Source organism: Poecilia latipinna, unplaced genomic scaffold, assembly GCF_001443285.1.
Source record: "Poecilia latipinna isolate Pla-1442-1.1 unplaced genomic scaffold, P_latipinna-1.0 Scaffold810, whole genome shotgun sequence".
NCBI classification, from domain to species: domain Eukaryota; kingdom Metazoa; phylum Chordata; class Actinopteri; order Cyprinodontiformes; family Poeciliidae; genus Poecilia; species Poecilia latipinna.
Genome location: NW_015113426.1, coordinates 233,932 through 261,830, shown reverse-complemented (window position 1 = coordinate 261,830; position 27,899 = coordinate 233,932). Strand labels below are relative to the sequence as shown.

The window sequence follows — 27,899 nt, the reverse complement described above, 5'->3', positions numbered from 1 at the left end:
AGGGAGGGTGTTGGACGAGGGGGGGTAGGGGGGGGGGGTGAGGGGGGGGGGGGGGGGGGGGGGGGGGGGGGGGGGGGGAACAAAAAAACTTCTGAAAATCAGTGATGGTTCGACACATAGAGGAGTGAAAGAAATAAATGTAATTATCTCCTAACAAAGGGAACGTGATATGCCTGGCCTGAACTGTCTCCGGGGAGTTCAGCTCAGACAGCTGCTATAGATAAAGAATAGACCAGAGTAATGCTGTGTTCATAACTAATTGATTTAATGTAGGGCTGAATATTCAGGGCTTTGTCGCTAATGCAAACAATTGATAGATAAAAAGTGCTCCGCTCGCTGTCTGTTGACAGGCAGCCTGTTCAAACACAGTCGGACCTGTCTGCCTGCGTGAATCAACAAGACTGTCACGTACGACGGAGACAATGCGAAGATTTCTGAGAGCTCAAAACTGAATGACACTGATTGTTTCTTTCCACTTGTTTTGTCCTGATTTTTCACACATTTTCCCTTCTCTGTGCTACAGGTGCCACTGCCCCCCACAGCTCGAAGGGCCAGACTGTCAGCAGACAAGACTTAGTTTCCTTGGTAACGGCTATGCCTGGTTTCCTCCCATAAGGCCATGCTTTGATAGCCATCTTTCGCTCGAGTTTATGACGGAGGAAGATGACGGACTGCTGTTGTACGCAGGCCCGTTGGCCACCCTTTTACCTGGGGATAATGAAGACTACATTGCCATAGGTAAGTAAATAAACAAAGTCAAGCCTCAGTAATTACATGTGTGCTATTGGGCTTCTGAGCTCTAAAACCTGGAACTTAATTGTGTGCGTTAACTACTGGGAGGTAGTTAATCAACCACAAATATGAGGAAAGCTTTAGGTTTGTGTTTACTTCAGAGACGTATGAGCTCTCAGTCAACTGAGTTATACAACCATCAGCTCAATATGCTTTAAAGACTAAACACATTTGCTAATAAATACATAAGCAATACTTTTTCATAAGCCCCTGAGGTCAATATCATACTTGCAGTGAAACAATCGAAAAACCTTTATTTTCTGTAGATGTTCACTGTCAGAGTGAACATCAGCAGGACTTTTTATTTTTTTTGACATATTGATAAACTTTTTTTTTTTTTTAAAGCATAAGTAAAATAAATGCATCCTCACTTTGACTGAAGTTATATTTATGGATAGACATGTTTCTGCAGCCAGTTTTGAATTATCTGCCTGTAAATAGGTTTCTCCTGCACCAACTCATACTCATGCATTTCTATAGATTTTTTGAAGATTTTTTTATTACATCTTAATGTTTGCTTCTGATTTCAGCTTGGGGAGGTTGGCTCATAAAATTTGTGACAAATTATAACCCATAATCATACAAAAATAACTCTAGTTCACTCCTGTAGTACTTTGTTGTCCTGTTTTTTTTTCTACCGTCAGGAGACGAATACCCCCATCCACCAATGTCCTTATGCACCTTTGCACTTTCAGTCATTTTGTACCAGGTACAAAACTGTTAATGTCTTCTGAGGGACATTTCATTCCACCAAACTTGATTTCACCACCCAAGTGTGTGTTTCAGACCAGCTTTGACAGCCAAAAATAAAAGTAATTTTTGATACTCACCTCATAATTTACTGTAATAGTAAGTAATATGGGTAATCGGAAAGTAATTTTGGTGTGATTACATGTCTTAATCATATTTGAAGGGGTCAAAATGTGGATTGGAAGTAAACTGGATGTAAATAAGGTATAATATAAAGTTTCAAAATAATAACTTAAAAATTAAATAATAGTATGTGCATAATTAGAGATTTTTTTTGACCATTCATCTCCACAGTTTATCAAAAATACTGAGCTACAATGAAAAACAAACTCATACTCTGTAGTTTACAAGAAGAGTACAAAAACAGTTTGTTTGAAGGATACAAAGTGGAAGGGATGAAATGGCAATGTTTGGTACACAAATCGGCGAAGGGGTTTTTTGCTATTTATGATATTGAATCATTTCCTGTGTGTAGATAATACAGAATTACTTGAAGTTTTTGAAAGTCAAAAAGTAGTACGCAAACCAAAACAGCAAGCAAAGGTTTGATTTTAGAAGCATGTTTTTCTTTCTGTCTAGCTCTGCCACTCCAAATATTAGTTGGCATCACATTTCATAAATAAAAGGTTTTGCAGCTGTTGTTTCAGTTTGTTAGTTTCAAGGCTGCAGCAGTACCTGCTTCTATTTCTAATGGCTGTTTGAACTTGATGGTAAAAACATCTTGGATCTATTATTTTTTTTTTCTTTCTCCCATTAACAGATGATGTGCAAGTGTAGGCCTCGGTTTTGGCATTTTGCTCACCTTGAACATTTATGTCTGTCTTAACATATTGTAGCAATAAGATCTCATTGATTTCATTGGTGCCCATTAGTGTGACAGTTGTTGCAATTTCCAAACTATTTGTGAATAGCTGTGAAGGAAATGCGTCACAAGCTGGGAACATCTGACCCAGTGCCTGCCATTGCTAGCCAGTAAATATGAGCATCTCCAGGTTAGATGCTGGAATGGTTAGAGAAAGTTTCAATCTCAGGAGCCAAGTCTCAGGCTCGACGGGTCTTAATTAGGAAGTTAAAAGTTAAAGTTCATGGCACTGCAAGACTGCTGGGTCTGAAACAGAAACTCGAATGAAAACAAAGATCAACAAAACCTTAGATAGACCAGGGAGAGCAGCAAGAACTTTTATTTCCAAAACAAAAGGAGAAAATAAAACGTATATCTTATGAGAATTTCCAGTTCACAGCAAAAACAAAAGGAGAGCACGACTTTTGACTTCTGAGTGGGTAGATGAAAGGTGAGAAGGTTGAACTTCTTCTGCTCTTAGCTGGAGAAGTGACATACTTTCCCCTGTATGTCTGAACAACTCGCTGATTAGATCCTTTCAAAGTGCCGCAAGTTCAAGTATGTGTGTATTTATTTAGCACAATAGGGAAAAACTAATTCAGACAAAATGCAAAATGCAGAGCGCATGGAGAAAATGTAAAGCTATTGTGTAGATAGCGTTTGTACAGCAGTAAAAGCAGTAAAACAGTAAATATTCTGCATAGTTGGTAAAAATATCATAAAGCAATAGAAATAATGGTGAATGAAAAACACCTACATTTCAAACCATCGGTGTCTTATAAAATTATTATAGCTGTAACTGCAACAATTTTACATCTTTATAGCAATAAAATATCCAGGTGTGTTCGAGCAGGTACACATAAAACATCCCACAAGGAATTGAACCAAACATCCCCAGTCTGAAGGGTTTCAGCAGAAAATTCAAACTAGAATTTTAGGTAAATTGTTGGAGGATAAATTGTTGGAGGCCACAGAAAGAAAACATATCTATGTATATATTTTTGTTCCACGACATGTAAACTATTTACAAGATCATAGGGTACCTTGAAAGTATGATATGCAGTAAACATATTTGATCATACTTGATCAGAAAATGAAACCTTAAATGAGCATGAAAGTAAATTATGTAATTTACAAACACTAGACTAATACGAACAGAAATAGACATAGCACTGGTATTAGAATGGAGCCCTGGGAAATTAAATAGTGTTGTTTGCCATAGTTGAAATTACCATCCCTAAAACAAGCTGCACAACTTCAGTGTAATTCTATGAAAACCCTGTTTCTTTATCTCTTCCAATAAAGAATAATGATTTAAAGCCTTTAGCACAAAAATGCTGCAGCAAAATTCTTATCAGCTAGGTATGAGCAATGAAAACCAATTTGGATTGGAAAGCAAATAAAAGTTAATCTGTGAGATGTTACGTTTGTTTGCTTTCATATTTGCGAAACGTGGAAAAATAAAGAAATAATTTTGCCATGTTCGTGTTAAATCTTCCTGCAGGAAAAAGGATGTCTACATGTGATATATTGTTGTCTGTATGTGATCCTTTGAAATCAATAACGGCAAAGCGTGAGGTGTTGTGTATTTGAGTCTTGATTTACTGAGTTTAAAGATCCCAGTAAGGTTTTACGAAAAAAAAAATATGTCTCCTTTTTTTTTTTTTTTTTTTGCGCCTCCAGTAATGATCGATCACTCGTGCCATCACACAGAAAATCAGTGAACCATAGTTTCTTTTTGTTGACTCAGGTCCAGATTTTCCTTGAATTGAGCTTTTTTTTTTTTTTTTTTTTTTGCTCTGTTGGGAATCTTTCATAGCATGGTTGAATACCTGGTGCAGTCCACTTCACAGGTAACGACTCGGAAAGCACACAGTGACTTCATGAAAGAAACATCAACACAGTTTATTGTTGCTGATACAAAGGCTCACTCTGGGAACTTTGTGTTTTTTTTTGTTTTGTTTTTTTTTACCAAAACAGATACAATTAATACAGTTTAAGTATGTCGTGCCTTAAAGATCTAATTCCATTGCAGCCTTAGGAGCACTGAAACATTTAGAAGAAGCATACAATCTTCTCAAGGCAACGAGAGTGAAGACAATGTTAAATATGCTGAATGTAAAAGTAATATCATCCAATTGTGTAACATAGTAAAGAAACAGTCTTTGTAATTTTATATTATAAATGATGCAGTTATGGTGGAGTTATGCTATCAGGTTATTGTTTCTATCATTGTGCAAATGCTCACCCTGCCTACACGCATGGATATACAGTATGACTATATGTTTTCTATTCACTGTTCTCTAAACTAATGAATCTTTAACGAGCCAAAGTCATTTCTTAAATTTCCTCTGTCACCCCATGATACAGAGCTATTTCCAGTGCCGGACCCAAAATAAATAATTTTTTTATTGCCGTAAAATAATCTGAATGACAGAGGATGTTGTTATTTTAAATCTTCTGTCTGGTATTTCAACTACTTACAAGGTGCATGGAGAGGGGCAAAGATCTGGTAAGATAAAGACTCCAGTAAAATTAAAAATTCTGGGGAACCAAAAAATGTTGGCTCTTGTCGTTTTTGGGGGTCATGAATGCAGTGAAGTTGGTTCCTTTGCATTTCAAGTGTTGCTGGAGTCTACTATCAAACGATCTAAAAAAAATAATAAGGACGAGAAATAATCTCACAGTATCTCAGATTCTTTGTCGTTCGGTGAGCTTTTTCAAAATATAATCACCTTGTTTTGGCAACAGGCTTGCCAGCAATCAGAGATTAAGAGAAACGGCCTTCTGTATCATGTTGCAATTATTCCTAAGGCAAACAGGAAGCCATGACTTATTATTAAAATGCACAAACAGCTGTGTACATTCAAGAAATGTAAACCTGAATTCATTTCTTTTAACACAACTTTGCCACAAGTGCTCTAAATGTGGCTTGCAGCATACTGTTCTCTCTGCTACTCAGATTCTGCGCTCCAGTCTGCGTTCAGTTGTTTATTCTCTTTGTTTAAGAGAAGAAACTTCCCTTGGGTATTTCCCTGTATCAAACTGGGAACTTGAACCTTGCCTTTTTATCATTTTCTTGTATTTATACCCTGTTTGGTTTACAATACATTTCATCACTATTTTCTGTTTACCCTGGTTTTATATTTTTAATCATACGTGCATTTTGAGCTGCTTTTATGAGTTTGACCTTTTTTTTTCCAATAATTTCCCCCAGAATTAATCGTCCACTTATTTTTCAGCGGCTTCTATTAACTTTGGTGTTCGTCTTTTATAGAGCTGATTGGTGGGACTCCTAGCCTTAAAATCAACCATGGCTCTGGGACCCTAGTTCTCCAGTTAACAAATGTTGGAGTGAGTGACAGACGTTGGCACCGCCTTGATGTGAGGAGCAACAGCAAAGTAAGAGAAGTACAGAACCACCATAGCTCCTACGCGATTGTCACTGACGGTTTCACTCTACGTGCGAGAGAAATGTCAGATTAGAAAACACGCTGCGGCGCCACGGAATTGTCAAGAAGCTCAACATTCATCCCCACATGCGGCTGTAATGACTTCTCTTTTCTTTCCCACCCAATTTAAAGGAAGTGCGCTTTACTCTGGATCGATGCTCCAGTGCGATTGTCATGGAAGCAGAGGGGGTGGATTCTTGGGCAATGACAGAGGATCGCTCTTCCTGTGAAATACGAGGGGTCACGCCCAACAGGGATAAGTAAGACCAATAATTAATTCTGGAAAGAGAAAATAGTTTGGGGAAAAATATCTGTATTCTCAGACTTTATTTTTCTGTCCCTTTGTGTGAACTTTCTATCCAACCGTTCATCCATCCGTAGATCTAGCTGGCCTTTTCGTGGCCATACCGCCTTGTAATTAAAGAGAGGGAAACGCCATTAACGAACAGTTCATTTTATAATTAGCATATGTGTTTAATATGTTCCTGTCACAGGTCATTTGGAAAAGATTCGTCCCTCCCTCCAAACCATCCATGGTGTTTCCACAGTTCACATTTGAAGCTGGACCACAGTAGAAGTATCTCCAATAAATGTTTTATGTTTGTATATTTAAAACATGAGTTTAAAAAAGACAGAGATAGGAGACATTTTTACTTGAAAATTAAAATATAAAACACAAATCTACGTAAATGAAGCAGATGTGAACTAACTAACCGCTATGCTTATTATTATCCAAGTGGTTCTTTTAATGAAAAAAGACACAAATTAATGGCTGTATTTGCAATGAGTACTTAATTGGACACAGGAAAATGTGTGGCTGCATTTGTTTTGAGTGCACGAGAAGTAACAGCGTGAATAATTCAAGAGAGCCTTCTTTAAACTGGAGTGTGGCTTTCTTTAGCAAGCCCAAACAAATCTATTTGTGTTTAGTTTTCACTTACTGTTTTTAAACCTAAACTGACGCATGGACCGGAGGGACTTGCCCCATATCCTCATTGGGCAGTGTGAGGATTAGATGCAAAACTAGCAGCAGGGGGCTGGGGGAACTTAGACTTTTCAAAATGTTTTGGATTGGTTGCTACTTTCAATGTAGTATTTAGTAGATGCTTTGTTTCATATTCTGTTTGCATTCATGTCTTAATGTTTTCTAAGTCACACAATGTATGCCTTTTAGGTTTTATTTAGTAACTGGCATTGTACATTACAAACATAAGATAAACAAATGAAAGACAGAACAAAGAAAATTACATATTTTTTCTTCAAAAGTGTATCAAAGCAGTATCAAATTCATTTTCCATTGATTCTCAGTTAAATATCTCAGCTTAGGAATCAAATTGAATCTGTTAACTTAGAATTACCAAACAAAGCATCTTTGTGGCATTTCATACGTTAGACAGCATGGGAAAGATTTGTAGGTAGAACTGTTCAAACCCAGAAATTCTCATGGAAAATGCTGCTTATGTTTTTTCCAGGGTTTATTATTTATTAAAATTAAATCAGATGGATACACAGGCTGTTTTTAGTTTCTCATGTGCCACACTGTTTTCTCTGGGGGAAAGAAACTGTTGATGATTTCCTGAAATGTAATCCTTAAAATGCCAATTAATTTTTGACTTCGTATCCTCATAGCATTTTGTGCTTGGTCACAGCTCAACTTGTTTACTACCACCATGGACCCGGCTTGCCTCTGGACTCATTATTGTTGTTTCAGCTTAGCTACAATTTGAAAATTGCAACCTTACACATAATATTGTGATGGAGCTTTATTATTTTTTGCACACATATTATAAAGATTGTTAGGACTTGGAAAAACTCTCACTTTTTTGTGTATAATCTGTTTGCTCTTTAACCCAGAAGTTGAACTGCACTTCAGCAATACAGCTGTCAAGATGTTTTTGTAGTTAAACCTCTGCCATGTCCCTCAAGCTTTATATGTCTATCTTGTTTCTTTTAAAAACTGAAAGGTTTATTCGCTTTTAAATCTCTGAAAGCTAGTGCTGCACAGGTTGTGGTTGGAAGGGAAGTTAAAACAGGGCTTTGAAATCTCTTGTTCATTTTGCTCAGACACTAAGAAAAACAAATGTTTAATATCCATCCTGTTATTGCAAATACACATTATTGATTTCTTTCCATGAAGCAATTATGGGATATTAGCAGAAGTTTTGAACTGACAGGACACATAAAATCTTAAAAAAAAATAATAATAAAATAAAAAAAATCCTAAAATTACATGTTTTGTTCCTTAGAAACTTTGTGCTCACAAATAACGCCTTGAGTCACCTCCATGATCTAACTTCTGACTAATGTAGAGCTACCCGTTATTACTGCAGTATGAACTGTGTTTTGTCTTTTCTCTTGCAATTTTCTTTTCTCTTGGAACCAGGATTTCATTTATTTCATATTCATGAGGATGAAGTCTTTTGAACAGGCAAACTGTTTTTGGTGGGTGAGGAGAAAGCTGCTTTATTGATCTATTCACTCTCACAACTCTAACACACTTTTCCTCAGTAGTAAGTGGCCACACATCCACTTGACATATTCGCACCAGAATGTTTTTATTTATTTATTGTTTTGTCAAGAAAACGTTCCAATTTATGTTTAAAACAATCATGCTGTTACATAGGTTTAATGGGTTATTTATTAATAGACTATCTGTTGATAAACCTATAATAAATGTATATTTTATAATAATTTTACAGACAAAGAGATTCATAAATAAAAAGCATATTCCAATGAGGGTATGTTTTGACTTCCCTTGGCAGAGAAATTATCACCTTGACATCTCTTGAAAGTAGTAGAGGAATCTCTTTCTGAGTGGATTTTGCTTTCTCACAAATGTAATTTACATACTGGTATAATGCATACTTTCAAAGTAAGAGGAAAGGAACAATGAAAAGGTGTCACATTTGTTTTCTGTATGTACAAAAAGTGATGACCGCCTCAGCAAGAACCGAAGAAAACTATGAATTTTAACAGACAGCTGGTGTTGTATGTACATGTTACAACTGCTTACAGTCTCTGCTTTATTTATGTTGCAAGTTCTGCCTTGAGTTGTAACCTTGAAAAGTTTCCCTTGGCACCCATACTTTGGTTGTTTCTCATCCCCAGGTACCTGAATGCAAGTCATGTTCTGCAGCTTGGAGGAATCAATGAGAACATATCATACGAATACCCACAACTACAACACAAACATTATACTGGATGTATAAGGGACTTGATTGTGGACAGCAAGGTAAAGTAAAAAAAAGTGATCTAAGTTTAACACAACTGCATGGCTGGACGAATAGGTGGCTGTGATGTATTCTGTTCTGTTATGACAGAAAACTAGCTAAGTTTATAAATAATACAATTTAGTAAAAGAATGTATGTGATTTAGGTCTGAGTGATACAAAGGTTTCTTGCATGCATAATTTTTATTTATCAGTATGATTTTTTTTATTATTAATTGGAGTTTAACATACAATAAGTTTGCCATTTTTGTCGAGAATTTGGAAAAGTTCAGATCATACTGTTATAATCTTGTGTCATATGTTTTATTTCCAGTATTTGAGTTAAACCGTGTCATAACTTTGGGTTTCTTTAAAGCAATAAATCAAATACACAGCTTATTGTAAAATCTTGCAGAGGTTTTACAAAATACTACAAAAAACACTACAAAGTATTAAGGAAGTATGTGCAAACGTTTACATGTACAGAAAGTTTACCATTCTGTCATTTAGTAAATGTAAATATTTGTAATCCTAACTGATCTAAAACAGAATAAAAGGGAGTGTAATGGAATGTCAGAAAGGGAAAAGAAAAGGGCTTGTATCTTTGAGTGTATATGGGCTTTTAAAGATACAAACATGTGGGATTTGAAATGGAAACATGAAATAGAAATAAACGTGGAAACACGATAACATCGACCGTATTGTAAAGGAAAAAAGCAGCACATTAATTAGTAAAATGAATACACAACCTGCATACCGCGCAGCAATTAAAAGCCCAAAACACATCAATATATAATCAGCCAGGAGCATAATAAACCGCACAAGGAGTTCAACAGTATCAGCTAACAAACACACACAGATTTGCATTTATTTCTATATTCTTACCAGAACACTGCACTGACAGAACTCACTCCCGAGCGCATTACGTTAGCGTCATACTGTTTTGGACATTAGGATGATTAAAGCAGATTAATTAAGGTAAATACCAATGCCAACAAAACCTCAATTTGATGCCCGAAGACAAATAATACTGTTGTCATGTCAACAAACAAACAAACATAATGCACTCACACATTCTTATCCCCATGCCCCCACTACAATTACTGAATGTGCTACAACAGTTGGTTCTACTCTAATAGATACAACCTGATGTCTTTTTTTTTTTTTATTAACACACTCCTTAAAAGCTCCAAATGAACAAACTCCTCGTACGTCCATTTTAATACCTGTGCTGACAGTTGCTGATGATCAGCCGACTGCATTTTGCCGGTAGCACCCGGGTGCCCTGTTCCATGTTCGTATGAAAGAAGGCTGAAGGATTCACTCATTGCGTCTCCATTCAGAAGTTCCTCCCCCTTTGTCTCAGATAAAACTAAAATGTTCCATTTTAGAGTTTTTATCAAACAATGAAATTGATTTCACAAAATCAGCTTTTTGAAAGATTCGATCTTAAAAGCCATTAAAATTCGACCTTAAAAGCCATTAAAATTATTTGAGTTTTTGTTTTGTGAATTGTAAAATCTATTTTCCAATGAGATGAGGCATGTTTCTTTTACAAATCTTTAATAAAACTATAATTTTTCAATTTCCTTCTTTTTTTTCATTCCTTCTTTCAGCGTGTCATTCTTCAACTCTCTTTCTCCTGTTTCTTTTCTCTTTATTCAATCTAGCTGTATGACCTTGGTTCTCCTGCTGAATCCTCCAACACTTTGCCCGGCTGCGGTCTCATTGATAACCACTGCGCCGACTTGGAGCAGCTTCCCTCCTGTGGCAAGCGGGGCAGCTGTCATGGGGAGTGGGGCTCTTTCAGCTGCCTGTGTGAAAAAGGGTTTACGGGCCCGCATTGTGATCAAGGTAGGCCCGTAGAGTTGCCCTTAAATGACCATGACGTTTTCAGTCTGAACCTCACGAGGTGTGCAGACCCAAATGGGAAAACTTGCTGGTGTGGGAAGATAACCCCGTCTTACATAAAGTGCTTCTGCACAGCCGCACACCCTCGCTGTAATTCCCTCATGTATTTCCCATGTGACAGCTGAATTAATTGAACAAGCCTTTTGTGCTTTTTTTTTTTTTTTTTTGATTGACAAGTGACTCCAGAGTTTTCCTTTGACGGCCGGAGCCACGTTCAGCTGCAGCTCTTGTGGTCTCTCCCTGCAAGGCGGACCAGAGTCCAGGTTGGGGTCCGTACTCGCGCTTTAACAGGGGTCATCCTCAGCTTGCTGTCCCAGGAGCAAAGTGAATACCTGCGTTTAGAGGTGAGTCACGGCTGGTCACCCGCCTCCACCTTGACAGCTGCGATTGTCTTGTTTGTGAGCCTCAAATTAGGCCCTGCAAATGATTGCAGCAGATGCTTGTCAGGCTGTGAGTGAGTAATATCAGGGTTGGAGACATATGGGTGGATACTGAGGGGGCTGTTGACTGACATATGTATGTTCCTTACTGGCTCTTTGACTAGATCTGCAGAGAGCCTTTTCGGAAAGTGTTTGATTAAAAATAATAGGCCCTTCTTATTCAAGGGTATTTTTGTTTCTGGTTAAGGTTTCATAACCACTTTAATATAACAAGAGAGTCAGTGGGCATAGCAATAAATGGAAGGCCAGATCTCCTGTTAAACACTTCTGAGTTCTGACACAGCTTATGTGGAGAAGTAAGCTCAAAGTCTCTGCAGTATGTCTCTAGATGCAATAAAAACTGTTCCTTACAAAAGTATTCAGTTATCTTGTTCACATTTTACCACATTACAGCTATAATCACCTCTGTATGTCATGCAGGTTTTACGCAACAGACCAGGATAAAGTGGAGCATAATTTTAAAGTTAAATAAAAAGAACACGTGGTTTTTGCAAAACTGAGTTGCATAAATTTATATTAAGCCTTCCTATAATCCAAGGAAGTTCAGTACAATTTGCTGTAGTTGTACAGCACCAATTGTCGACAAAGGTAATCTGAAGACGCCTTTACAAAGAAAAACTCCTGAATAAAATCCAGGCTCAGAGACAACCTAATTACTAGACAGTACATCTGTTTTAAGAAGAACTCAGAGGTTTGTTAGAGAAAATTAGTGTACAAGCAGCAACCTGAAGACAAAGGATAATATCCAGGGAGAAGTTTAGTTTTTTTTTTTTTTCTATAAAACAATAACACAGCCTTTAAATATTTAATGGAGCACTGTTCAAGCCATCATACAAAAATGGAAAATGGATGGTGCAACAGCAAACCCATCAAAACATAGTCATCCACCTAAACTGACAGGCCAGACATAAAAAGCATTAATAAGAAAAGCAACAAAGAGGCCAGTGGAAAGTTGAGAGGGTGAATCTTTAGCCTAAAAAAAAAAAAAAAAAAGACTATTAGTGGTGCATTCCACAAATTGGACTGCACCAATTTGTGCAAGAGTGGAAAGAAGATAGCTGGTGCAAGAAAGGTACAAGATGCCATGTTGTCAGTTTGCCACAAGCCTTGTTAGGGGACACAGCAAACATGTTCTGATCTGATGAAACCACATTTGAGCTTTTTCCCTTCCTTCACGTTATTTGTATTGGGATACTGTTAATACATTTTTATACATCTTCTAAAATTCTAACCATAAAAACAGAAACGAACTTAAGAAAAAGCAGCATTACATAATCAGTTCAGAGGCCAACGTGTCTTAAAAAAAAAAAAAAGTCAGGAGAAACTTCAGCTTTGGGGTATCAAATACCCCATAGCTGTGATGGCAGGTCCATTGTATTATGTCATTAAGAGCCTTTGAGTACTGTGTGTTGTGTTCCCATATTCATGATAATCTATTTTATTTTTCTGTGTTAGAAAAGTCCAGTCCTAAATCGTATTATTCATACACAAAACTAGACAATCCAGGTTCTAAAATCCTCCACTTGTCTTTCTGAGTTTGAGGTATGAGGCAACAATTTCGACCTGTAGATGTGCATACGTGGTAGCCCTAAAAGACTTGAAGCTGCATTTGCACAGAATAATGTTTTCCTACGACAGCACTGAATTTGCTGTCTACAAATTTACATAGTACTTACTGATTTTTGTTCTCAAAGTTTTGAAAACCCCATGCATCTTTTGCTGTCGCTGCTTTGAGCTGGACCATCATATTTAAAGCATAAATTTTTAATTTAAACATGAAATAGTTTTTAAGGCACTGGATCTGCAACCCACTTAGTTGACTGCTGCAGACAGTGTGCTTTACTTCTTGTGTGTCGTCTGCCTGACACCATGCTGAGTGTTTATGATGGTGGTGTTCCCTGTCAAAGGATTTCATCTAACCAGCTGACAGGCCAAGTGAGAACAGTGCCTGGAAGTAACTGACTCTGGTAGGTCTGTCACTCACAGGTCACCTGGTTGCACCAAAACTGTTTCTATTACGGATTTCACACTGCCAGTCTGCCGTAAAAAAAAAAAATAAATAAATAAATAAAAAAAAACATCTCGTTTTTGTGCTGGCACTTATTTGTCAGACAGCACGGTTTAAAGCACCAGCCCTTGTTCTTTTAGTTTTCATGCTGCATGAGAAAAAAAAAACAATAGTGTCCCCTTCCCTCGTTTCAGTCCCACAGTGACAAGAGAAGGAAGAGGCTGTTGGCTTTAATGTGTGGTGTGAGGGCTGTGGAGCTTTTCTGCGAAACCCTCTGTGGAACTGAATTGGTGAGCTGTATAAAGCTTCTGATGTCTGTCTGCAGCAAACACGCTGAAACATTTTCAGCCTTGTTGTCCCAAAACACACATAAACACTTGAACACAACCTACTGTGTTTTTTGACTAAACCTTCTAATTTAAAGGGCAGCCTTTTTGCCCCAGTTTTTCTTTTCTTATGGATATATATGGAATTGAGTGCCCACTGAATAAATAAGTACTTTTTCACACAGAGGTTACCAAGGGCAGGCTGGGTAGAAACTGCATTCGGTTCTCAGAGGAGTTCAGCCTCTCTGTGAAGAAAACATTTAGAGCAGGGGTGGCCAAGTCCAGTCCTCGAGAGCCACCATCCTGCAAGTTTCAGATGCATCCCTGCTTCAACACACCTGAATCAAATGACTGGCTCGTTATCAGGCCTCTGTAGAGCTGATCCCGGTCTGTTGGAGTAAGGATACTTCTAAAACTTGCAGGATGGTGGCTCTCGAGGACTGGACTTGGCCACCCCTGATTTAGAGTAACGCTTGCTGAGAAGAAGTTTTTAAGAGGGTGTCTGGGATAAACTCCACAAGTAACTTCTGAAAAGAGTAAAAAAAAAAGTCAGAGCTTGACACAGTTCAGACCTCAGAAATATGCTGAAATATATTTTGAGAAGGGATGATTGCATATGACTCAAAGGATACTGCAGAAAGTTTATATAATCATTTGTACCTGCGCATTGATTAACCTTTTTATTTTTTTTTAATTTTTTTTTTTTTACACAATTTCTGCTTTGCACTACAGGCAAGATGAAGCAATAGGGAAATCACATTGAGCTTAGACTTTTTTTTTTTTTTTAATAAATGGGTGTGCATTTATGTGCGTCCAGTAGAAAGGGTCTCCTGCTGAGGGAGCAATAGTTAATGCATGCATGCCGGGCTGACTGTGAATTATCTAGACCTACTGTTTCCAATTAAGCTCAGGACATGTACAAGCTGCAGTTATGGGAAGCCTCACATTGGTTTGTCCATTGTGTTCACTCATCCCTAACTGCTGAAGATAATTGTTGTTTCATGTATACCTTGCCTTCGGGATGACTTTGCCATGCAGTGATGTGTGGAGCAACCTGGCAGAGCATCATTGCTGCAAAATTGCCGAATAAATTCTTACCGCTGGAATTTCCATCCCACTTTTCTGCCAGGTTTTACAGCAGATGGGCTTGTATGGGTGCTTAAATTTCACAATTCTTGCCTTGCTCACCCTTAGCTGCCTTTTCCTCACCTTGGGAGCTGGCCTACTTCTTATAATGTTGTTATGCTCAAAAGCTGTTTTTTTTTTTTTTTTTTTTTTTTTTTTGCACATCAACACAGCGCAATATGGCAGAAATCTAACTCTTGTCAGACTGTCAGTCTGCTTCGTGGCACCTCATTTTGCAATTTTACTCCTGAGTCCTGAAATCTACACTAAGAGAAATAGTGTTGTTGCAGCAGCTGACAAAACTGAACAGCTTGTTTTACAGCGGTACTCTAACTGTAGAGTTAGGATGCCTCAAACTCGGATCAAAGTCTTGATTATCAAAACGCGTTCAATCTTTCACTTGGGGTATAAGAATTTTACAAAAGGTACCACTGTGTTTTCAGGTGATTCAAGGCCTGCTGGCTGTTTTCTACAACCTGGGAGACGGAGACTACAATATCTCACTGCCGTACCACCGCCTGGACGACGGGGAATGGCATGAGGTGGAGTTGGATCGGTTCGGCAGAGAGTTCACCCTGAGGCTGGATCGGGGCGGGGGTCGACTTGAAATCACCGCCTCACCCGGCCAGAGTCAGGAGATCATTATTGACCCCTCTGTGGTGATGCTTGGGAACTCTTTCCCATCAGGACACAACCGCAGCTTCTTTGGTAGGTTTCTGCTTGGGAAACTAAATGCATTGCTCACAACAAATAATTTCTGTAAAAACGTCCTGCATTTTTATTTTTACCTTCAAAAATCTTGTTTTCTGCTGGATTCTGCTCACACACAGGAAGACAGAACAATATATACAGTTGACAGGTGTATGCCTTTTCAAATTTTCTGAAATGATTTCAGGGAGGCACAGAGAATTTAATGAAGTATCTCAAGGACCACTGACTGAAAGAGTTTTACAAAAGCTTTGTGTTGCCTCACTTGTCACTTTATGTGGAAAGTCATGTCTTCGAAGATTTACAAATGGCAGATACTTCTTTAATTCACTATAAATCAGGGGTGATTAAAGTTCAGGTCAGGTGAAGAAAATGAAGTAGCAATTCCTTAAAGACTTGTAGTATTAACTTATAATCTGTTTTTTCAAAGGAATGGGTCTCCCAGCTGAACATGCAGTGGATTTAGTACCTAGACTTACCTCTTCCTGGACCCCAGGTGTTACACAACAAAATCTCTTTTGATGCCATAGTTCAAAACAAATAAACACAGTATGTCAGTGGCACTGATATGCATTTACATGATGCAGAAGACTTCGTGCTTTCAACAGAGCGAGTAAACTAACTGGTAGAAAAAAAAAAAAAAAACACCAGAAAGAAAAATTCATGCTGAGAGCATCGCCCGAGGCTGTTTGTATGTTTGGCAGTGTGAGAGCATTGGTCGGCAGGTATGTCGGCAAGTCTACGAGTGTTAGTAGTGCTTGTGTGCCTGCATATTCTAGTTTACGCTCTTGTTGCCGCGTAAATGCGTGCCTGTAAAAGATTTTTGCCCTGAGGACTAGTGTCTCCCTTCTCTTATTTCCCTCTGTCTTCGCCAGGCTGTTTGCGTGATGTGAGGTTTAACGGCCGCTCCGTTCCCCTGGATGAGGACCAGCATTCAGAAGGACTTCAGGTGCTGGTCGCTTCACAGGGCGTCTCTGTCGGCTGCTCCTCAGATGCCTGCAGAAAGCACCAGTGCTCCCCTCCCTTGGTCTGCTTGGACCTCTGGAGACAGCATGATTGCAGGTGCTGTAAATATAGAGAATAAACAGCCAAATGTTTTAAAGCGGTCTTAAAGTGTGCAGTCACGCTCGGCACATATTTGCATGCAGATCTCCGAAAACAAAGGACGCATCGGATTACCATACTTATGATGAAGTTAGAAATGTCAGCAGTCAATTTATACTTTTGCAAAGTTAAAAACTATGTCTGCCTTTCTGTCTGTCTGTGCGTCCGTCCAACTTTCTGACCTATTCAGAAAGTTGGAATATAACTATAGTTCTATAGTTGGCATTTTTATCTTTTGCATCTGTCCAATCTAAATAATGGGGATCAGCTAAAAGGTGTCACTCGTTAATACTCAAAGGAAATGCAAAAGGTCACTTCCACATTCAGAGTAACTTCAAATGACTTGCAAATAATACTGAAATTTTGCTTAATGTGATCTTCAGCAAAGCCATGAATCAGCAAGTAAAATGTCAGAATGTCCCTTGAAAGGGAAACTTAATACACAAATCTGACCATCCAAATGAGAAATTACTTATTTTGATCTGCTTAGGATCTATGCGACGAACATGGTTTTTAAAATCTGTTTTTTAAATAGTTGAGCACAGCCATAAATCAGCAACATTAGCAATTAATTAGAATTAATTATTAATACATTTATAAATAACTTGAGTTCAGTTTCTGTCATACTTATTGTGCCAACTAACAAAACTAGCAAAAAAAAAAAAAATCTGCTTAAATGCAGTTTTGCTAAGTCCAATTAAGGTGAAATATATGTGCATTTTATCATGTGAGTCAACAAAATGAAATTATATGTCCTCAGAGCAAAGAGCAAAATGTTGTTTGGGAAAGTATAGTAAAGTATAGTATAGTAATATTGGAAATAAATCGGCACAAGGACTTAACACTAAAAAAATTGTAACAAAAAAAAGTGTTTTCTGTGAGCTTATAATGAGTCCATGGCACTACAAGCAACCTGTGACCAGATTTCAGAAGGGGAGGTATCAATCTCTATATACCAGAGATATAAACAAGAGCACAACCGCAAAGGGCTGTAAAAGTTACGACTAAAATTTTAAAATGTATTCTAAAATGCAAGGGCAGCCAGTGCAAAAACACTAAAATGGCTGTAATTTGTTGCTTCCTTTTTAGTGTTTGCCTTGTAGCTGCATCCTGGAATGAGTGAAGACATAAAAGTGGGATTAATCATTTTAGGCTCATTTGTTTTACAAATACTTCAAATCTCATAGATGTTCTATAGTTGGTAAAACCACAACTTTTTATTAATTGTCTTAAATGATGCTGCAAGGACATGGCAGAGTGAAACGCATACCTCCTGGCTAGGCATTTAATCAAGGATGAGAACTTACGTTATTCAGCAAAAGACTGAATGTTGTTATCGTAACGATGGTAAGAAATGTCCAGGAATAAGTCTCAGGAGGTAGAATGTGTAAAATGATGATGATAGGATAAAAGTAAAAGGTTCCAGATCTGAACCCTGTGGGACACCCAGTGCCAGGGTTTTACATTCAGAAATGATCTTGTTGGTAAAAAACATTGTCATTTATGAAACTAAGGTCCACACAGCCTATAAATTCCAGGTTAAAACATTTTTTTTTTTCATGATGTAAAAAATTATACAAAATCTTTGCAGAGAATTTCCTACCTAAATGTGACGCATGTTTTGTATCTTTCATCAAACAAATCTGAGACTCATGGATTTTCTTTGGGGGTTCAGGTCAGAGGAGTTTGCTGGCTAATGATGAACTGGAGCACCTCGGTCACTGAACCAGCTTTGGCGCCTTTGGCACCATGAGCAGGCGCCAAGTCCTGCTGGAAAATAAAACCAGCATTTCCAAAAAAGGCTTGTCAGCAAAGGGAAACATGAAGTGCTCTAAAATTTTCTGCTATCCAGCTGCATTAACTGTGGACTTTGGTGCAGCTCCCCCAAATTCTGGAGTGGATTTCACTTGACGATCCTCTCAAGGCTATGATTCTCCCTGTTGGTGGTGCACTTTTTCTAACCACACTTCTCGCTGCAACTCAGTTTCTGTTCATATGCTTGCTCTGTGAACAACCAGCTTCTTAAGCACTGACCTTTTGTGGCTTTCCCTTGTCAGGGTGTTAATGACCGTCTTCTGGATATCTGTCAATGCAGGTGTTTTGAGTTCATTGGCTGACTAGGATGTGACACCATCATTTTCATTAACGACTGTTTCCCCGGAATCCTAATTTTCTGAGTCACTGAATCTGGGATTTTTATTTTCTGTAATCATTAAAATTGGAATATATCAACATATGTGTGATGACTTTACATAATATATAAGTGACATCACTTTCCGAGGTGACTGGCAAGAAATATTGCACTTTTTTGTAATTTTCTTTTTTTTTTTTTTTTTTTTGAGAGATACACTTGAATCTACTGAAGAACTAGGCTATTCTATGTCAAGATACATCCAATTTTGGCAATATTTCTGGAATATGTTTTGTATGTGATTTAAGCTGCATGTCTCAATTAAAGGTAACATGAAGGTTCTTTACGTTATAACTGGAAGTCATAATTATACAACCGAAAATGACCGGCTGACTAAACAGTTTGTTTCTAAGGTGGTCCAAAGTCAACAATTCTCAATTTCATAGCAGAAAATTAGAAGTCGTAGAGCTTTCATTTATGCAAGACTTGCATTTGAATGAATAATAGATGACAGAACATACATAAATTAATGCAGAGAAAGGAGGTTTTGCGTCCTTAGTATGATAATTTTGTGTGAATGTTTTATCGTTTCGTGATGCGTCGTTGTCCAACAGATGGCAACGAGGCCGAGCGGACCAGTTGCGTGCCGAGTGCCAAATATTGAGTCAACTTTAAAGAAAAGTGCATACCAGCAGCGACTGTAAGAGTTTTGGCTGGGCCTTTAAACTCTGCAGGATCACTAAGTCTCTTTGCTGTGATTTCAACACTCCAAACCAGTGGGGACTTTGGCATCCATATTCTGTGATTGCAGCACAGCCTCGGGATACAAAGCACTCAGAGAAGCAGGGGGCAGGGATGAGTGATATTCAGGGGATAGTTTGTACAAATATACTGGGGGACTACTGCTGCAAAGCCAATCTTAGCGTCTCGGTTTCTTTTCTTGTTCCCTCTTCTTTTTTTTTTTTTCATTTCCAGTCAACATTCTGTAACCTTCAAAGAACATATCTTTGAATCTGATATAAGACGTGTAACTCCTGAGGGATTTATTTTTACACCATCGGCTTAGACGCCACAACTCCTGAAAAATTCAATGTTCTTTTTATTATTATTAATTATTATTATTATTATTATTATTATTATTATTATTATTATTATTTGACAGCTTCCCAAGTGTCTCATGTGTCTCCCTTACAGTTCTTCATCTTCTCTGCACAGGTGCCCTCCGGGACACATGACCAGAGAGACCTCCTCGGGCAGAGCGTGCATCTACACGCTCTGCGCCAGCCGGCCGTGTCGACACGGAACGTGCGTGGCCCACTCGCCGTCGCGCTACTCATGCCACTGCAGCGAGGGCTACCGAGGGCGGCACTGCGAGGTGGCGCTCGCCGTGTTCCACAGCGAGGACGGCAGCAGCCTCAGCCTCAGCTCCATGTTTGCCATCAGCATCTGTGTCATGGCCTTTCTAGGTAGCTACATCGACTATGTCCTCTTCTACATATGGTGACCAAACATTGTCAACGTCTGTCTTGATTTCTTTTTTTTTTTTTTTTACCGTCTTCCATCTTGTATTGTTTTGTTTTGTTTTCATTGTCACTGTACCATCATGCTATATTTGCTTGATCTGTATATAAGCTGTTTTATTTATTTTTTCCTCACTTCTGTTGACTCTGTACTCAGCCGCATATTTTGTTGCGTTATTGATCTCTTGAGTTATGCTGGGATGTGTTTCTCTATGGGCAGTTGGTGAAAACAAGAAACTCAGGAAGGGAAGCATGGAGATAAGAGAAACACTGCTTGTCCTCATTTGTGATGCATAGGAAAACTAAGAAAAAACATTTGTTGAGATTTTGAGATTCTTTTTATTTTTCTGTTTTTCATGTCTGTTTACTCCGGTCTCTTGCTGTCTAAACTTTAGAAGTCAGTTTCACTCTCTCCCTTACTTTCTAATTGGCCAACTTATTGTTTACGTCATCAATCAGTTGTCTCCCCATTGAGCACTTTAGTTTTTTTTGCAGCTCATACAGCAGGCAAAGCGGAGAGGGGACATCTTTTATTGTCCTCTTTATCGCTAGAGTGTTTTAGGTGAACTTCAAGATAATGTTCACTTATGTTTTTTTTTTTAAGAATAAGAGAACAAAGCTAAGCACAGATTCTTAGCTGTATCGGAGCTTTGTACCTGCACACATGATCCGACTGCAGGTATCCATTAATATGTTTATTGATTTAAGGCAGTTTAATGAGAGATTTTACGCAAGGGACCGACATAAAGTAGTGCATTATTGGGAAGAGGAACAAAAAGATACATGGTGTTAAAACTTTTGTTTTTCTAACTAAAATCTGAAAAGACTTTTAATCTGATACAAACCTCATCAAAACAGGTCCATTTATTGGATTGGATTCAAGCTCAGACTTGAATCCACATCAAAACTGGTGCCAAACCATGTAAATTAATCTCGTCTCCATACAGCCAGAGTGAAGTTAAGCTATTTTGCAAAGAATAGATAAAAAAAAAAAAAATTCAGTTGCTAGACGTGCAAAACTAGGGGAAACATCGCCCAAAAGACCCACAGTTATAATTATGAATAAAAAAGCAGAATACATGCGCTGAAAAATAGAATACATAGAACCTTGTTGTAATTCGACAAACTATGAAAAATGAGGAGACCAAATTATTTTGCTCGAAAAGAAAGATGTCAAGTAGAAACTCAAAGCTGCTTCGACAGAAAATAAAGTTATAGAATATATAAGCTGTGGGAGATTGCGTGCCCTTACCAAAAAGTTTCTCTTTGAAGGCTCATCAGATGATCTAAGGCTGCACTCTGACACATGTGAGGTCATGAGTTCAGATCTGTAAACGGGAGAGCGGATTCTGAATGCTTTGTAGTTTAAGAGCAGAATCTTGAAATCAATAATTATAAGATGAGGGTCATGTGCTCTCTCCTTTGTGCCTGCTGAGAAGTGAGCAGCTGAAGTTTAGAGTTTTATTGCTGATGCTAATGTTGAAGGTTGGGCGAAGCTTTGCAAGTACAGTAAATATGAAAGAATAAAGTAAAATGCTTGGGTTTTGAAGAGCAAACCAGGCTCAAAGCAAGACTTTGTCAATGTGCTCTTGGAGAAACTTTGTCAGACTGGCACTCCTAGGAAGGTATACAAGTCTTCCTTATTATCTTAATTAGTGGATAATTGCTGTCGCTGTGGTTTGGTGGAGTCCCTGATTCCTAGAAATGGTTTTGTCATCCTTTATACATGGCTGGATGCCAGTGAGTCCGTTTCTCACCCTTTCTTGAAATTTGCCTAACTTTTTGCATGTGACACTTTTTACGTGACACTCTATATACTTTTGAGGGTCACATGAATAAAACCTTCAAGATATCAAGTGTGTGCTTAAATATCATTTGATCAGTTTTTATTTATATGGTGCCAAATACATAGATGTGAAAAGATGTTCAGTGTTATTTAACTTTAAGAAATACTTTCAGAGACAGCTATTTGGTCATATTTTAACAGTTTAGTGGGTAGTTTTATCAATATTTCCTCCCACAATCAGCCCCTTGAGATTCATAATCTCAATGTGGTCCAAAATGAAAATAGGTTTGGTAAAATCCTGTTTCATTGATTTCTTAATTCTAAAGGTCAGAGGTCGAGCAGCAATCAGGTGGGTGACTAATACAATTGAACCAAAAAGTTATTTCATGATTTAACCCTCCCAGGGTCTCAACGCGATGCGAAGGAGGAGCGCAGCAAAAGTCATGATCGGACAGCAGGGAAGCCGGGGGGGTTGTCCCGTCAGACCGTCAGCTTCTGAAACCACACACACACACACACACACACACACAAAACAAATATACTCGTAAAAGCGCAGACAGGGTCAGTGTGACCCCACCAGACTGCGCACAGTGTAAAAAACTTATGAGTCCTTATAAGGTCTCTTAAGAAGGTCAACGGGAAGGCAGTGATGTTTTCTTATATTTTCCTTCAATTTTTTTTTAAATTCTCGTTGCACAGGCTTGCAATGAAATTTCCTTTGCACAGCTTAAAATGAGCACTCATAACAGACCTTGTCTTTCTCTTTCTTTTCTTAGTTATCTCTCCAGTGATTATTCATGTAGTCCATAACATTTAAAAAAAATAAGCAGGAGAATAGCCAGTGATATTTATAGGTATAAGAGTTTAGGAGCAAATTAACAACATACCGAGCTCTAAGGAACATCAGCTAAATTGTTTAACAGGCAACACAAAGGGCATCAGATAACTGATTATTCAAATGATATTTCAGCTCTTAACTTGAACTGATGACATTTGCCCTCCTTGTTGTAAACAGATGAATAAAACTGCATGGTTGATGGTTTCATAAGCTGTGTTAAGACCTAATAGGATCAAGATTCAATATCTACCCACATCTGCTGCCAGAGGGTTTTTTTTTTCTTCTTCTTTTAAATAAGTATGCAAAAATATTTCTACTTCAATCGTTTTAAAAAAAAAAAAAAAGATGGAACATCCTATTCGGTAAAGGTCGAGGAAACGGATAAACTAATTGTGTTGGGATCACATAAGGAATTTTGTGCTTTTTTTTTTTTTTTTTGTGCTCACGAAAATAGAAAGACAAATAGCCTACATGTTGTTGGACCGACTTCCCTCTGAAAGGCTGTGTTGCTGTTTATGAGTCTTTGTGTCATATGAAACGCCTCGGCAATTCAATATATACTGTCCCTGCCTATAACTGACTCGACGTTCCCTCAAGGGCCATGTGGCCAGTATTAGGTGATCAGTTATTCTGACACTTTCCAATGAAACATAAAGGTGTCTGCGATATTTGATAATTAATTCAAAACTGATGAGGTGTGGCCTCATTCATGGAAATTCATGAGCTACTTGCAATGCCAGCCTAAAAAGGAAAAAAAACACTGAAGCAGTTTGTCCGTGGTTGCACATGAGGCATTTATATTCACCGTGCAAAAAAAACAACAAAAAAAACCCCAACAAAATTCACCTCAGCAGGAGTCGTGGGTTGCTCCGTAATGCAATTTGGATCAGGACTAACACTCGTTGGTGAGTGTAATTACATTTTCACAGGTTAGAAAAAAATGAAATTAAACAACTCAAATTTTCTCCCTCAACTGGAAGCGAGCAGAATATTTAGTTGTGTTGGAAAATAAAATTAGTCCTGTCCTTTAATTTAGAAAACAGCTGCTTTTATGGCACAAAACAACAGTTGTTTAATGATGATCCTCAGGCTCAGAACCACAAGAGCCACTGCTATAAATGCACTCTCAGTAGGCTTGGCTAAGGCTGCTGGCTGGATGCTAGATTAAAGGCGACTCTTACTCCGCCTCAACGTGCATTAAAAGTTAAAATGATCATCCATTATTAAGTTTTACATACAGCATCCCAGGCCAAGCGGAGTGCGAGATCGGTGGAGGTTATTGACCGAACAAGATCGTCTGACCAACGCTCATTAGTCAAACGTCAACTCTGACACTGTGTGTTTTGATGAATAGAGGAATTAGTTGTCCAGATGGGCTCGGTTCCAAAAGCCATTGCGTAAAGTGTCGCCTATTTTTCCACCCCCTCCCCTCTCATCCCTGAAAAATGTATAAATAAATTATTTCCCAACTCTTCCTCATTTCTCACCTGTCTCATTTCCATCTTCATCAGTTTTTATTTCTTCCCATTTCACCTCTTTCCCCACTGATGTTCAATCTGTTTCATAGCTCTTTTTCTCCCTCCCCCCCCCACCCCCCTCATTGCTCTCAGACTGGAGGCGCAGCGAAATAGTTAAATTCAGGGATCGTGCTTGGTTACAGTTTTCTCCACTCTCATTCATAATGCACAGTCCAGTCCAGTCTAACATCATAATGCCCTGTTCATAGTAGTGGTTAGAGGGCAGAGGAGCAGCAGTGTTATAGATTGACGAATGACTGCGATGTTTGTGCTCTACCCTGTGGGATATTGATCTCACCGGAGTGTAGCTGCACATTCACTCGCACTCTACTCTGCGATGCAGTTGCCACAGGTATAGAGCAACCAGTGTCTGTTTACCTATATCTAATTTTGGATGCTTGCAACGGAGAGGGGGGCTGCGGTTTAGCCTCAATCTGGCGTCCATCTCACTCCGCCGCCGTAGTTATGTGTTTAACGGCAGCTCAGGTGATGCTGGAGGGAAGGGGAGCCTGCAGGCTGCACCTAGAAGGCCAGGTAATCCTGGAGGTAAGGATAAGAGCTGCTGTCGGGCTGGCACCTTATCAAGATTCTGGTGTTTTCTTCAAGGCTGCTCAGGCGTTAACAGTCAAGGAGCCAGGTCAGCTGATCAATACTGCTCTCTCCTCCACCTCGCACAGAGGACGGGTCAGTTGGGGATTTAAGAGGAATCCTTCAAATCTTTTTTTTTTTCTGTCTGAAATGAGAGGAGCATAAAAATAAAAGTGTGTAGCGCCTTCACTCCACCGACTACAACCTATTCAGTTCAATTCGCCTCATCTGTACAGCAACAGTTCACAATAATTCTCACCTGAAGGCACGTTGACACCAACAGGTTCATCTTGTGCACAGAAATATGTACTCGTATCAGTCCAATCGGAAGGAGAGAAATAGATGCAAAGACAGCATTCGATCTCTTTCGATCCAAGTGACGGTACGCAGCTGTCATAAAGTTACAGGCAAATTCTGTTTAGAATGATGTCGGTTGGCAAAAAGTTTTTATAGTGAGGACGTCTGACTGCATCGAATCATTGAATTTGCAGCGACCAAAGGTGTGCGATATACAAGCACAATTGGGGAGTGAGTGGTTCGTATAAAATGAGCAAATGATGGAAAATTGACTCTGAAACAAAAGCAGAGCAAACAAGTCCAGTCTGCTCACAATAATGCTCAGAGGAATTACATTTATTCAGAAAATATATACAACAAGGGGTCTGACCTGGAGTAAATGCCCACCTATTTTAAATAAATATTAACCCATTCTTAGCCTGGTCAGTGTTCAACTTGATCTCCCGAAAGAGCCTGGTAAACTAAAGACGCTGAAATTAGTGTATGACTAAAAACCTTTCAAGGGGCGGTATTATGTATTTTCCAGGCACATAGTGAAATCAACTAATCATGTTACCTTCAATTGTAATGGACATGACTTGGACAAAAGTTTGACTCCTTGAAATTGGAGAAAGGTGACACAGCTGGATGGAAAGCTGCCTCAGGTGTTGCCTCTGTAGAAATAAAATAGCAGATGGAAAAAGTAAAGGTAATATCAGCAAATAAGTGAAAGCAAGGCACAAGTGGAGAGTAGCAGGAGAAAGTAGCACAGTGAAGAAAAGTGCTCAGTATGTCCCGTATGTCTATTGCAGCTACAGAGATAGGTTAACATAAGTTACTCTGTTTGATCAAAAAAAAAGGTTTTATTCCAGTTTTAAAAGTAGACAGCTCCTCTTCCTCGCTGAGAAAAAAGCAATGATTTCAAGTTGGGGTTGGGAGGGAGGAAGGATTGCTCCACCTCTTTCTTGTGCAGATTACCTCTGTAGGAAGTTGTGTTTTTCTGCTCGTGTGACCACCAAAAGAGTCATTGCTTGTATTATTCTCCCTCAAAGCAATTACTTTAAAAATCCTGGACTAATGCCATTATCTCACATTTCTCTCAAGATTTTCAATTAAATCAGTACTTAGCTCACTCCATGGAAGATACTGCAGGTGAAATGGATCCCATCTTGCGAGCGAGATAAAAGCTAAGGCCAGGAGGAGGCCAGAGAGGTAAGGGGGGGAAAAAAAAGCAGAAACAGGGAGAGACTTAATGAGTGAGAACGAGGGGAGCAAGCAGGGAAGGACGTTCCAACACGCAGCAGCAGCAGCAACAACAATAAAACGGAGAGCGAGGACAGAGAAAAGATTCAAAGTAGTGAAAACAGATAGCGAGCAGCAGAAGAAGGAAAAATGAACATGAAGGATGGCAAACAGGGTGAAAATATTGGTTGAGATTAATGGGTTTTAAAGGTCAGTCCAGCATGTTGTATAATTCAGCACACAATAGATATGATTGATGTGTGTGCTTCAGGACCTTTTCCTGTTCAGCTTCCGCAGTATTCCTCCCCACGTTTAGCCGAGCCACTGAGGCTCCCGAGTTTAAGCTGGGAGGAGTACAAATTTATTTAATAGGTTTCCAAGGAGCTGCGGTCTTTGATAAGACAGGAAACAGAGAGGCAACATCAAAGGGAATGGGTGGAAAGGTTGGTGCCTCCATTTCCACGTTTGTTCCATTAGTGCCTCTTAACTGTATGCCCAAGGTAGCCAGCAGGCCTTTCGGATTGGATCAGTGTTACGGCTTTCGTATTTGTGATGCATTATGTGTTATTTGTTTCATATAATGTCAGCTGTTTTTTAGTGCTTTGGATGAAAAATGTACTTAATCGGCATGGAAATGCTAGAGTGGGTGTTTTTATAACTAGAGTTTTAAAAATTTGCATCACAACTTTGCTCTCTCATTCCTTCTACATCCAAAGGCATGTCGTCTTGCTGCTTAGCTTCTCATTTTAATTATGCGCGAGTGCTCCCCGCTGTGCTAACACGCTCTCTGGCACCCCTCAGTGTTGATGCTGGGGCTGTTTCTTTACTCTTGCTGGAGGAGACACAAGGGCCTGAAGGAGGGTGTTTACCATGTGTCTGCACACCATGGCGAGTGGGAGGATATCCGAGAAAACGTGCTCAACTACGACGAGGAAGGTGGCGGGGAACAGGACCAGGTACATGCATTCCCATTCGATCTCTTAATCACGGAAACGGTCCTTAAAAATTGCTCGGTACTTAACAGTGACTTGCAGACATTATATTGTCATGATGTTTGAACTTTTATACATTTTTTTTGTCACATTGCAGTCACAATCTTCAAAGTGTTTCATTGGACTTTTGCTGTAATATCACAAGTCGTTGGGGTAAATATTTTAGTTAGTATTTTTTTTTTTAATATTAGTAGTTACTATTAAGATCTTAAATGTTGTCTGATCAATGATCTCTTTGCCCATCTTGATACTTGGACACCCTTATTTTTTGCAGGCTTGCAGCAGTGCCATTTTCTTAGTTTTTATAACCTACTTTAAACCAGAGGTTCCCAAACTGTGGGGC

At 38.8% G+C, this 27,899-nt stretch overlaps 1 protein-coding gene and 1 long non-coding RNA gene across 2 annotated transcripts in view; one reads left to right on the top strand and one right to left on the bottom strand.

The window, feature by feature from the left end:
- The first annotated feature begins 505 nt into the window (after positions 1-505).
- Positions 506-27,899, top strand: part of LOC106956360 (putative neural-cadherin 2) — a 34,469-nt gene continuing 7,075 nt past the window's right edge. Inside the window, exons 1-10 of the mRNA XM_015047150.1 lie at positions 506-738; positions 5,661-5,785; positions 5,968-6,095; positions 8,944-9,067; positions 10,715-10,898; positions 11,133-11,299; positions 15,298-15,562; positions 16,438-16,624; positions 20,013-20,263; positions 27,366-27,520. Coding sequence (XP_014902636.1) covers positions 651-738; positions 5,661-5,785; positions 5,968-6,095; positions 8,944-9,067; positions 10,715-10,898; positions 11,133-11,299; positions 15,298-15,562; positions 16,438-16,624; positions 20,013-20,263; positions 27,366-27,520 — 1,674 coding nt within the window. The 5' untranslated portion in view covers positions 506-650. The remainder of the gene's footprint in view (positions 739-5,660; positions 5,786-5,967; positions 6,096-8,943; positions 9,068-10,714; positions 10,899-11,132; positions 11,300-15,297; positions 15,563-16,437; positions 16,625-20,012; positions 20,264-27,365; positions 27,521-27,899) is intronic.
- LOC106956361 (uncharacterized) lies at positions 20,908-26,530 on the bottom strand. Its single transcript, XR_001426757.1, has 2 exons — positions 26,456-26,530; positions 20,908-25,996 (listed from the first exon to the last, which is right to left on the bottom strand). It is a non-coding gene; the product is annotated as an uncharacterized LOC106956361 (long non-coding RNA).